The sequence below is a fragment of the Lutjanus erythropterus genome, chromosome 1 (assembly GCF_056507025.1).
Source record: "Lutjanus erythropterus isolate fLutEry1 chromosome 1, fLutEry1.hap2, whole genome shotgun sequence".
Taxonomy (NCBI): domain Eukaryota; kingdom Metazoa; phylum Chordata; class Actinopteri; order Lutjaniformes; family Lutjanidae; genus Lutjanus; species Lutjanus erythropterus.
In genome coordinates, this window is record NC_139317.1 from 10693610 (window position 1) to 10706640 (window position 13031).

Sequence of the window (13031 nt, forward strand, 5' to 3'; positions counted from 1 at the left end):
GGTGGAGGCGAGATACTGCCATCACATCTGGAATTAAACAACAGCAGGATATAAATAAATGTACTTTTTCCATAAACCTCAGCCATGATCAATCTTTTAGAGAGCTGCAACAAATAATCAATTAATCGATTATTAGATTAATCGCCAACTATTAATCAATTAATTGGTTTGAGTAATTTTTAAAGGATAAAAAAGTCAAAATTCTCTGATTCCAGCTTCTTAAATGTGAACATTTTCTAGTTTCTTTGCTCCTTTATGATGGTAAACTGAATACCTTTGGATTGTTGGCAAAACAAGAAATTTAAGGACGTTACCTTGGGCTTTGGGAAACACTGATTGACATTTTTCACAATGTTCTGACATTTTCTGGACCGAAAAATTAAACGATTTGTCAAGAAAATAATCGAGAATGAAAATAACAGTTGGTTGCAGCCCTAATATTTTGTCTAAGTTGTGATGAGGTGTTGCCAGTTAATTCTGTGCCTCTTTTTCTGCCTCGTTTTAATCGACTCCAGTTTTTGATTTCCAGCATTTCCCAGAATAATTTTGATGTCATGGTTTTTGAACACGCCGCACACTGATGGCGATAATGATGAAGACATGCGCTCGTCTTCTGTATTATACCACAGCCTCTTTAAAAGTTTGCGAGTGGAGAATAAGGACACCTCACTAGACTGATCCAGTGGAGAGAAGAACTCCCTCACCACAAGGTACTTGTTTTATGGCCCTTTTAGTTAAATAATCAAACCCCGATCCTCTAACCCCATTGAACGAAGTTGGGACATCTCTCGTCTGATGTGCTGGTCAGAGAAGAGACTGGCCTGAGGCACTCAGGATGCGGGAAACAGTCTAATTTCCCTGATTCCTGCCAAAGGCTCCCTGGGCAGCGGAGGTGGCAGCGGAGGTGGCGGCGCTCGCTGCGGCCGTCTGGACCGTTCGGTTGGTGAGGACTCCTTGAGAGAACTCCTGCTGGGCCTTGGTGAAGCTGGCACCTGTTCTTCTGTACTTAGAGTGGACCTGAGGGAACGGCGGAAAAGGGCCACAAATTAGGGTAGTGACAGATTAAATGATGAATCCCGTCAAGTCTCCACTATTAATCTGCACATTTGAGGGATTTTCAAAGCGAGACAAGCCGGAGTAAAAAGGGAAAACTGTGTTAACTGCTTCCTAGACAGTTTTCCCATTTGTCTACTGGTCTCAAAACAAAATAAATGCCAGTCAAATTTGTTTGAAAGTTGTTTTAAACTATTAAACTCCCTATTTAAATGAAAAAAGGTGATGATTGTCTATTACTTTATGCATTTTAATGCAGATATGGGTGTAAAAGCCAAAACTAGTAAAATGTTTTTTGAATATTTAGATTATTATTATTATTATCTAGTTGCTATTAATCTGTAAGAATTAAGGATTTCTTTTCATGTGGTGACAGTTTATTGGTTAATACAGATTCTAATGCATGTGTGTAAGATGCCTGGAAACAAACGTGTTTTTGGTTTAGTGATTAAAGAGGCATGTCAGTGATAATGAGACAATGTGCCAGCGGTTTGGAAGCACACAGCTTTCAAATGTTTCCGAGGAAAAACCACATCATTGATCTGCAAAAGTTATTTGCACCACACCACATCTGAAGAGAGTTGTTTTGTTTAGACAAGAGTCAGAAAGTAATATTGAAGAAAATGAGAATAAAAAACTCAATTTTTTTTGCCACTATATGGATTGAGATGCAAATCAAAAAATTCTCAACATGTTAAAATGAAATGACGTCTTTATTTACTGGCTAGAGAGTCACTGTCCTTTAAAAGAAATCACAGTTGGTTTTCTAGCTAATAAATATTTTTTTATACTATTATTTACCCTCGTCTCCATCTACTGTATTGTGCCATGTTTTCATTAATGCCTTCATCACTAGTCAGTTAGATTACTGTGATTCATTTGCTCTCTGGCAGCAGTAAAAAGTCCCTCCTCCACCTCCTGTTCATCCTAAATTCTGCTGCCAGGATTTTCACTCAGTCAGGAAACATTACACTGCATCAGTCGTGGCTTCCTTAAACTGGCCACCTGTAGCTTTTAGAATCGATTTCAAAATGTTATTGATTACTTAAAGCTGTGAGAAGTTATTTAGCTCAGTGGTTCCCAAACTGCGGGGCGGGCCCCCCCATAGGGGTGCAGAGCCACTGCAGAGGCAGCGCACAAGACCAGGGGAGAAATAAAGAGAGAAACAAAGCTGAATGAATACGATCTGTGTGGGGAAATAAACAGGAGTTTACTGGTCTTTATTTCACTAAAATTCAACATCTGAATTCTTTTGTATCAGTTTGTTAACGATTGATCGAACACTTTGGGGTGGGGGGGGCTTGAACTTTTGGCTTCCGAAAGAGGGGCATGCCAGAAAAAAGTTTGGGAACCACAGATTTATAACTTAACTGTGCTGTGAAAGGTATTCTATAAATAAAGTTACTATTATTTTGTATTAATATTATGTTTTGGTTGTGTGTAGTCTCAGCGTCTTGACCCGCTCAGAGTATGTTGTGAACCTTTATAACCCTCCAGCAGCTCATAAATCTTCATATTCCCTCTGTTGCCCTCTCGTTTCAGCGGCTGTTCAAACTTTTTCTCATCACCATTTTTAGTTTCACATGTTGTTTCTCTCTTTGATCTGTGTGCTGAGTTGGAGTGAAAATAAACAATATGAAGCCACAGCGAGTATACCCATAGTTATATACGTATGCCACGCCATGTTCAACTCTCTATTTTTAGCATGTTGAATTAATTATAAGGCACTGCCAACTTTAATTTTACTGCAAACATACAGAATGTTTAGACTATAAAATGGCAAAATCAGGGCATATTTTACTTGACTGGTTAATATTCAAACAGCTTTTCTGCAAAACACCAACTGTATTCCCTTTCGTGAAGAGAAGTGTTATATTAACACACCATTTTCAGAAGGATGATAGCCAGGACAGCGTTTACAGTGAAAAATCCAGCAACCACCATCATAACCACGGCCACGGCCAAGTTTGTGGGGATCATGGTGATGGATGCGATCCATCCGCTGTCAGCAACAGAGACAGACAAACAAATGTGTCATTTCACAGCTTCTCTACACTGAGAGTGTGCTGAACAGGATACAACGGAATTTTTTTTGGCATTAAAATTACTGACATAAATGAGCCGACATCCTAAGCTGCACCACTGACCAACGGAAAAGCATGAAGTTTGAAAAAGTGAACGATGGGAAACTGAAAAAAGCCTAAAATATTACGTGATATAGAAAAGAAGGCCAAAGGGAAAAGTCCCACACTTACAAAACCAGCAACCCAGACAAGTTAGGGCAGCAGGAATCTGTCAAAGAGATGCAAGAGAGAGGAGACACAGGGCAAGAATACACACAAACACAAAGATGTGAATGAAGAAACACACTTAAAGACCCACGCACACCCACATTTACTATGAATCTACCCACACACTCTAATGAAAACACAAACGTGTTGTTAGCAATAAACAACCCTCTCATGCTTTGACTCCACAGCTTCAGCCTTTCACCCGACATGCAGGTGATCTCTCAGTTAAAAAACTGACCTGTTTCCCCACTTTGGGATCCCTACAGTCTGGATGATGTAAACGGCCACTTGGAAGAAAAAGACAAAGAAGAAGAAGAAGAAGCTGAAGGAGCTGTCAGACCTAGAGGGGAAAAACAGACAACACAAAGGACACATCATTAACAATATTTAGCATTTAAGAGGTTAATCTGCTGCCAGAGAATTAGATATTAAATTTAGATGTTCAAAAGTATGTAAACTGTAAAATAGTGAACTCCATAAAGAATCAAGCTGCATGTATTTTTTTCCTGTTTTGGCTGTTCAGGGTGATACTGATTGATTTCTTGGCTCAATACGGCAAAAATATTCTAATATGATCAGAATGTGGAATCGTTTGCTTAATGTCAGAAAACAGGGTCAATAAGAAAGTTTTTCTTCAGAGTAAATTGCACAATTCTCCATGGGCTCAAAGAGATTCATGATCTTTCTGAGGAGGCTGAGTCACAAAATATGTACGATAATGATTTATCACGCAGCATGAACACAGTTAGAGGAAAGTTACTCGCTAGATTCGAGGAAAAATGGTTAAATTATATTTTGTTGAAGCCAAAATTATGAAGCAAGCACATCCCAGATTTAAAAACGTCCCAGAGGACAACAGGCTGTGTGAATTATGAGAATTAGGAGACACAGACAGTGATTAAAAACACCTAAATTAAATGAAAAGGTGGTTCCAGAAATCCAAAAACGTTCCGGTGCACTGACAATGACAGAATGGTATGGTTGTTTAAATTTAATGCTTGTTAAAAGTTTGCTGCCTTTGTCTCTAAAGATTGGAAAAAACATCAGGATCAGATGGTTTATGTGTTTATTATTACCTCTAATTTATGCTGCTACTCTGATTTCTGGTCTGTTGTTTCCAGATAATGTTGAAATATAAGGCTGCTTGTGCCGAGCACATTATTTGTACATGAAGCAATAAGAAAAATCAAATCATATAGTGGAGGTTTCTCTCAGACCAAAGAAACAATAAAATAATGTGTAAAACCTTAAAAGAAACATAGTTTTGCAGATGCTACAATATAAGTTGTATTTTTGGAGTCTAGTGAGGGTCTAACTGCTTGCTTTTTCTCTGCCAAGAGAAGGAGTCTTAGAGAAAATACTTTTTTCAGGGTTAAAAAAAAATCAAATTAAAGCACAGAATGGATATTAGCATCTTCTAATGTTAGTACTGAAGGCTGCTGACTAGAGAGTGTGTCCCATACACTTCCTCCAACCCCTCTGGCTGAGTTGGAGGATGACACAAAGTTGGATGACACTGCTAACCACCTCATCTGCACGTGTCCTTATTGCTTCTGCTTGCACAACACAAGTTACATCCAGTCCTGCAAAGAAGACTTCGTCATCATTAAGCCGGTGTACCTGAAGGCCTTGTAGACGGGCCTGTACCAACAGATGAAAGCCACGGGGGTGAAGAGGATGAACCAGAGGATGGAAAGGCCGAAGTCGACGCCGTACTGAGAGTCCGCAGTGAAGTAAGCGAGGCAGGCCAGCACGTTGAGGAAGAGAGTGGCACTGTGGACTGAAGAGACACACAGGAAACCAGTGAGCTGGACTGAAGGAGAGGAACAGCAGCTATCATCAAAAACATCAGGATAAAGACAGGAGCATCACTCTGCTTTTAAACAGATTAAAAACAGAGCTGTGTTTTATTAGTGAATGATCTCTGGTGTTCTTTTAGACAATTAAGTCATGTTGAACATTATGGATTAAATCCTTAATCCATAGGTGACAGACATTAATAACAACAACAATAATAACTTGATTTTTATAGCACCTTTCAAAGCTGCTTCACAAACAAGGATAAATAGAAGAAGCAAGAGAAGAATCAAATTCAAAATCACAGCCAACAAACAAATAAAAATAAGTAAAGCAGCTAAAAGTAAAGCTAAAATAATGGATAAAAAAACATAAAATAGGAAATATACTGCCTAAAATAAAAAGCAGTTTAAATGTGCGTAGAGCAGGGCTGCACAATTAATCGCAAAATGGCCTTCTGCAATATTTGTTAAAGGCAAAATGTGTCAAAACCCTTTAAAATTAATGAATGTCGTGACGCAGAGATGTCTTGTCCTACAAATCAGATTCAACAGACTTAAAAAAAACATAATTTGGTACAGATTTCAGCAAAAAAAAAAAATAAATAGTACAAAATGTCATCACTTCTTTTATTCTATTAGACATCTGTGTGTAACTTTTGTTTTGTCAGATTACAGTGAACTTGGCATTAAATCACCAAATTCTCATGTCTTCATCTTGAAGACATCTTGAGTGTGAAGATGCTGACGTCTGTGTAAACCTGGGTTACTACACACTTCAGATTCAAAAAGAGGGAGAGATTTGTTGACATGGAAACCCGTCACATGTCAACCACACTATCTTATGTATTAAAGACACTTTTAAATTGAAAACAACCCACGTTGATGTGTGACGAGGTACTGAACATATACTGCATGCAGGGGTACGTACACATCCAGAGGTAATACATTCTCTTGCAGATCCTGCGGTACTCCTCTGGGATTTCCTCCTCAAAGTCCTGATAGAAGCAGGGATTCACAGGGAAGAACTTGGGAAGAGGAGGCCAGTTGTTCTCTTTAACTGACGGACAGAAAAATACAGACGTGGATCGACACTGTGAGCGGCGTGTCAACTTTTACCGTTTGTTTGTACGACATGAGTTTACAGATACGTACCTCCAGGGTTGAGCGCTCTGCCTCCGGTCCTGTTCTGCAGCTCCTGCTCTTTCCTCTCCAGCTCCGCCGCTTTCCTCTCCAGCTCCTCCTGCTGTTTGATCAGGCTCGCCTGGCCGGCAGCTGCAGTCGCCTGGTGGGTGATGGAGGAGATGCACTTTTAACGCCGTGTTCAATTTTGTCACTACATCACTATAACTCCATGCTGCCTTTTGCCCCCTAGTAACCCTGTGAGGAGAAACTCATGAACTACACTACAGACAACGGCGCATTCACCGCGCAACTAATGCAGCTGTGAGAAAGAACTAAGACAGCAGCTCCTGAGACCAAATTTTATTCCGATTGTACGACAACTGAAGCTTTCTAGAGGAGTTTCAGGAGCAGGACAACACCTCGGCTGCACCTCTTCCGGCATTAATACCCACCTAACCTTTTCCTCCTCTTTCGCTCTCATATTCTGCATATAATTCTTCTAAAATAAAACTACTTCTTTTAACTTTTTTCCTCATTCCAGGCCCTAATGCTCCTCTGTAAACTACTCACTCCAACCGCTGTTAAACACTTTCCGTTTTGAAACATATATACATATTTTACATGTTTATTTATTTTAAAACTTTTTAGATTCGAGATTTTTGCTGCACTGTTTTTTTGTTTTCTCTTAAATATGTTTCTTTTTCCTTGTGTGTGAAAACCTACTCTGCAATAAACTGATTCTGACTCTCTATTATGGCCCAAATGACAGATCAATTCTGTAATCAGTTAATACTATCACACAATTTCAGCTTATTACATATTTATTGATATTGGCTGCTATATGACAAGATATTGCAACAAAAATATTGATTTTTCCAACTGTAAATAAATATATTTATTTTAGTCGCAATGCTTGTGTCTCAATAGTCCAAGTTTAAATAATCCTATAAATAATCGCCTTAGTAGCCACTTTATTAGGAACAACTGTGCAATCTAACGCAATCCAATAAAACCGCTCTGCAATAAAATCGATTTTTATGACGCCTAAAATTATTTTTTACAAGCAGTTAATTGAATTCTGTTTTAGCACTGAGGTCATATTCGGTTCTTAGGGGCCAAATTTTTCAAACGAAATCTTAACACATATCTTTTTACCAGTCTTTTTACAACTGCTGGTTGTTTTATCTCATCTAACCTTACAGTTTTAACTTTCATTTTATTTTATCCTTGTTTTTAATGTTTTAAATGTGTTGATTTTCTGCTTTTATCTTCAGCACCGACACATAGATGCACTCTGGTTAGTTACGTCTCCACCGACGCAGAAAATGGCTGAAAAGTGATTTCACTGCATCTTATTTGACTTCCTTTAATTCTTAACGTGTGTGTCTGACTCACTTGTGCGCTCTGCTCCACAGAGGTCTGCAGGATGGCGGGCTGCGATGAGGCGGCAGAGATGGGGATGGTCGTGCCAGTGTGGTTTCCCTGTGAAACAAAACTGCTTTTTAAATAACTGGATGACTTCGCAGCGATGGAGCAAGAACAACTACACGTCACGTCAGTAGTCAGAGTAAAAACAGAGGAGCTGACCATTTCAGGTGCAGAGAAAGGGTTGAACTCCCCCGTGGTTTCGGTGCCTCCGCTGGTGGCTTGTGTGATGGAGGCATCCTGGAAGACAGATTCAACATAACTCAGTGTGATGATGCATTCAGGTCCTTTACTTAAATAAAAGTAGTGATATCACACTGTGAAAACACCTCGATACAAATAAAAGTCCTGCATTCAACACCTTATTTTTTATGTAAATGTATTATCAGAAAAATATGCTTAAAGTATAGAAAGAAAAAGTGCAGAAAAATGTGTTACACAGTTATAACACACACCTGTCGGCCAATCAGAAAAGAGTTTTCACCCAGACCAAGTTATAAAATAGAGATAGATGACGCTTTAATCATGAGCACGCAATGCAAATCTGTGGTGTTTTTCCAAAATGGATAGCATTTAGGATAGGACTCTTAATAACATTACATCATGATCTGACATAAGTGTTGTCTTTTCCTGGTTTTAAAGGCTGCATGACCAGACTGTTCTAATTGTTCTATTATTTATCTTCACACACTTGATCATTATATTCATTACTGATCAGTGCCACACAATTAATTGAAATCACAATAAAAATCGCAATATTATCAAGTGACCTGGCCTAAAAATCTTGTTCTACAGATGGAAAAAAAACATGAGAACCTGTTTGTTCGGTGCAGACCTCAATAAATATGACATCATCATGATTTAAATAGTTTTTTTTTTAAGTGCATGAAAATCATGATGCAAAAATGATCATTTCCACTAATCACACTTTCAATCAAAATAATCACAGTGTGACTTTTTTTTAACCGAATCATGCAGCTGTATTACTGATGAATATTTAGCAAATATATTATAAATCTATTGTGTTAATAATTTGTGAAAGCACCAACAGTCTTCCTAACAATATTGCCATAATATTGATAAATATCAATATCAAGACATTTGGTCAAAAATATATATTGATTTTGTCCAAATCACCCAGCCTTAGCTGTCAAAATGTGCAATATGGAAAATAAACTTGCATAAATTGGAAATAGTAAAGTACAAGTACCTTGAAGTTGTACTTAAGTACAGTACTTGATAAAGTTACATTCCACCACTGGATGTATTGTTGAGAGGCAGTGACCCTTCAGTTTTATTTGGTGCTCCGTGTGTGTGTGTGTGTGTGTGTGTGAGCAGTATCCTAACCAGTTCAGGAAGACACACCACATTAACTATTAATAGACTTTTGGCCCTGAACCATATTTGCTTCAGTTAAAACACAATTTCTTCGGTCTGAGCAGGTAAAAGGTGTTTTTTTTCCTTTAAGTAAACACGTCATAAGTGAAGACAAACGTCTTGCTGTATAACCATGACCTCCTGGAGCTATTAGATCTGAAAACACTGGGATGTGAAAATTACACCGAAACACAAATACACACCTCCTGCAAAGATCCTGCAGCATAAAGCTGAAAACTGCGTCACGAAATCCTTCAAAAATATGCGTTTTGGTTTCCATGAATGTTGGAGAGGAGTCACAGTAGATGACTAAATATCAGCAGGCACCTGTTCGTGTCTCTGCTCACCTGCGCAGGTGAGTTATCAGCCCCCGTACACCGTAAATGCACTATTTGAATAGATAATCTTTATAAATTGCCGATAACTGGACTACAACGTGTCATACTTGATAATAGTGACGATTCTCAGTCAGGAAATGCTGAGGCCAAACCCAGCAACCAACCAAACAGGTTTTTGTGTTGCAGCATATCTTCATTTCAGTCTAAACTTAACACGAAAAAAAGGCGCATAAAAACTCGTTTTTTACGCATAAAAGAACGCAACTGTCTCACCTGGAAGGGATTGACGTCCACTGGGTCAACGAACGGGTTGCTGTCAAATCCCGACATTGCGGAGAAAAGTTTATCTTGTGTGAAATAAACAAGTCGGCAGCTCCCGTCTGTCCCCCGGCGGCTGCTGCTCCTGATGGTGCCGCTGTGACGCTCACTGCGCATGCGTCAGGGGGGGATAGGTGGACCGCGTCACTGGAGGCCGTCCGCGAGTCATCGCCGATCAATTAAACTTTATTTTTAGAAACAAATAACGTGAATTGGTTTCAAGTGTGCGGTTCTCGTGACAGTCTGAGGTCAGTCCGCTTCAGGTCTGTGCTGAAATGAGACCCGGTCTGTTGTGGTCAGTGAACAAACAGCTTTCAACTTTATTCTGCTCTTCAAGACTTTTAGGTTGCCTTTAGGTGCCGTAGGAATTGTGGGACTCGTGAAAACGACTGAACAGACCTGAGTTAACAGAGAAAATGTGATAGACCTGATAGGTTGATTTAATTCCATATATGTGATCTGACACTATATATTTATAAGTTAGTAACATTATTGTGTTACTATTAAATTATTATATTATATTATCAGAATCTCTTTTTATGTGTATTGTGACATATATATCCTACATTGTTAGTATATTATGCTATGCTATCATATTATTACTATTATTTCTGCAGACATTATGTATTTATTATATATTTATGCTTTCTGTTGCTCTACACTATATTTTAATATATATAACTATATTATTATTATCATTATTGTCAGTATCACTCTGCTCTTTGTACACCAGATTCTTTCAGACTGTGTCCAAGGTTCACTGATCTATTTATTTACATTGCCACTGAGCGTACCATGTGAATCCTTTCAACTTGTCATGTATATTTTGTGTATTTTGTCCTTGTATTTATTGCATGTGCTTTGGCTGCTATGACAATTTTTTCCCTCTGGGGATTAAAAAAAAAATCTATCTATATGTTTATCTATGCTGTTTTTGAGGCAGCTGCTTATGACCTGTGGTCAGTGGTGGAAGTAGCCTACTTTTACTCAACTACAGCAATTATTACAGTGGTGGAATGAAACAAAGTACATTTACTCAAGTCTTCTATTTAAGTACTTCTACTTTACTTCAGTGTTTAAATTTTATGCTATTTTCCAGTTTTCTACTACATTTAAGAGGCACATATTGTATGTTTTATTCCACATTTGTGTGACAGCTTTAGTTACTTGTTACTTTACAGGTTACAGTATTTCATACTCTTCCTGTGAAAACCACATATCTTCAAATTTGGTGATTTTGAATGTGAATGTAGGGGATAAACTGAGTTCCTTTACAGGTTGAGAAAAACTAAATAAACTATTTAAAGACCTTGGATTAGCTGGAAAATGCATAATTCATTCAGGCTGGTTGTTGTTTAAGACATTACAATACCACTACCCCTTAAATTGATACAAATACCTTTTTTCAAATATTTTTCTTTATGAAGGATGCTTGCGGTGATTCGCTGTGAGCAAAACCATATAAAACCTTTTTTTTTTTCTAGATCTGTGTACCAAAAGGTTTGGTTGCAGGTATCTTTTGACTGTAGAAGATTTGATACTACTCAGTAATTTCAACTGATACCTTACAGTAAACGTAGTGAGTAACAATACCCAGCCCTGACACCAGCGCTGTTTTTCTGATACCATGAAAAGTTGACTTCAGTGAGATTTTTTGATGTGAATTTTACTGATTGACTTTGTTGTATTGTTTTCCACCTCAATCACCATGTAGCTGCTTATGTCCTGCTGTTGTCAGTGGTGGAATATAATTAAGTACATTTACTCAAATACAGTAATTAAAGTACAGTTTTTAAGGTAGTCTCCTAAAGGGAGCCCCAACAGATTCAACAGAGGCTCAGAGAAATAATTTGTCCCACTTTTCCAGAGTCAGAAACTAACAAAAGCCTTTTTAATGTGTGTGGTGTCTGAATTTGTGTCAAACAGCAATATTAAACCATCTTGGCTCAGTTTTTGAGCGTCAAATAACATGATCATGATCCCATAAACATCCAGGAGTTGAACTGAATGAGACTAAACCACTGAAAACCACTGATCATAAATCAATATGCACTGAGTGTGTGTAAAAGAATCAATGATCTATCTATGAAAGTCTTATAGGTTAATTTACCCGACAGTAGGTTAAAATTAGCCCCATCTTTACCAGCTGCAACATTAAATCGATGTACACATTAATCCATTACTAATTATAATAAAATATGTAATTCTAAAACGGGTCATTCTGCATAATAAAGACTTTTAAAGTTGGTACTTTATGTTTATTTTGAGGCTAATACTGTTACATTTTAAATGCAGATACAGATATTTACAGATATTCGACTACTTCTTCCACTGTTTGCGGTCGTCTTTAAGTCTTGTAAATGTATAAAGCACTTTGTGCCACTTGTTTGGCACAAATATAAAATCTGTATAAATATAATATCATTATTACTAACCGAGTCGCCTGCTGATACATGATTAGATAGCAAACATGACATATAAAAACATGGTAAATAAGGGTAAGAATACATAAAGCTATGCTGCACTGCAGCACAGATTCAATTCACGTTAAAGGTTTATTTTGTTATAATAGTATTTTTTTCATTATTAACTAAAAGCTATAATTTCTTTCACTTTAATTAAAGTTGAAGGATTTAATCAAATGTTTTACTGATCCTCTCTGAGACTGAGCAGGTTATTATTACACCTGTTACATTACATTTCATCATTTTACCCCTTTAACTGTTGCATATTCTTTCTAATTGCTTTTACTTCTATTAACGGGTGGACACTTTGACTCTGACATTGAAAGGTGATAAAACAAATGGATTTTGCAAAATGTGAATGAAAAAAAATGGAAATTATGCATTTCCTGCTCTCTTCAGGCCACGTATTGTATGAGGCGAGCTGAGTTTCAATAGCTGTAACTCAGGAGGAGTCCATTAGATTTAATTGCAAAGCAAATTTCAGGTTTTTCCACAGGGGAGAAATGAGCCCCGACAGCAGATTGTCAATCCTGTGACAATAAAAACGCACAAGACATGAGGCCTGGGCTGAGTGGATTCTGCTCCTCCACGACAGAAGCAGCACCTGAAGGGTGAACAAACGTAGAAAAGAAGAGCAACACAAACAAAGCATATTGAACATTATCTGCTCTTCTAGGAGGAAGAAGCCTGAACTCATTCGTCTCATTTGATTTCCTGGAAGGAGGCAACAGATCCTCAAAGCAATGATACGGCATCCAGGTAACAAGAGTGTAACACAAAACTGGATGGTTTTCAAAGGTTGTGAAATCACAAAACACAACCATGAACTGGGTAATTATTTAG

At 37.9% G+C, this 13031-nt stretch overlaps 1 protein-coding gene across 1 annotated transcript; it reads right to left on the bottom strand.

Annotated features, from left to right (window-relative positions):
- Positions 1 to 521: 521 nt before the first annotated feature.
- scamp2l (secretory carrier membrane protein 2, like) lies at positions 522 to 9817 on the bottom strand. The gene is made up of 9 exons (XM_084739582.1): positions 9679 to 9817; positions 7853 to 7930; positions 7661 to 7747; positions 6296 to 6425; positions 6072 to 6200; positions 4965 to 5124; positions 3583 to 3684; positions 2938 to 3055; positions 522 to 1017 (listed from the first exon to the last, which is right to left on the bottom strand). Exons 1-9 carry the CDS (start codon positions 9733 to 9735, stop codon positions 850 to 852), a joined length of 1029 nt encoding a protein of 342 aa, XP_084595708.1. The 5' UTR covers positions 9736 to 9817; the 3' UTR covers positions 522 to 849.
- Positions 9818 to 13031: the final 3214 nt, after the last annotated feature.

Bases quoted from the DNA above. Each gene is read 5' to 3' on its own strand.
- scamp2l (XM_084739582.1), bottom strand. From the start codon at position 9,735: ATGTCGGGATTTGACAGCAACCCGTTCGTTGACCCAGTGGACGTCAAT. The intron at 6,201-6,295 runs GTACGTATCTGT...TCTGTCCGTCAG, and splicing joins CAGAGCGCTCAACCCTGGAG to TTAAAGAGAACAACTGGCCT. The intron at 3,685-4,964 runs GTACACCGGCTT...TTTCCCCTCTAG, and splicing joins CCCGTCTACAAGGCCTTCAG to GTCTGACAGCTCCTTCAGCT.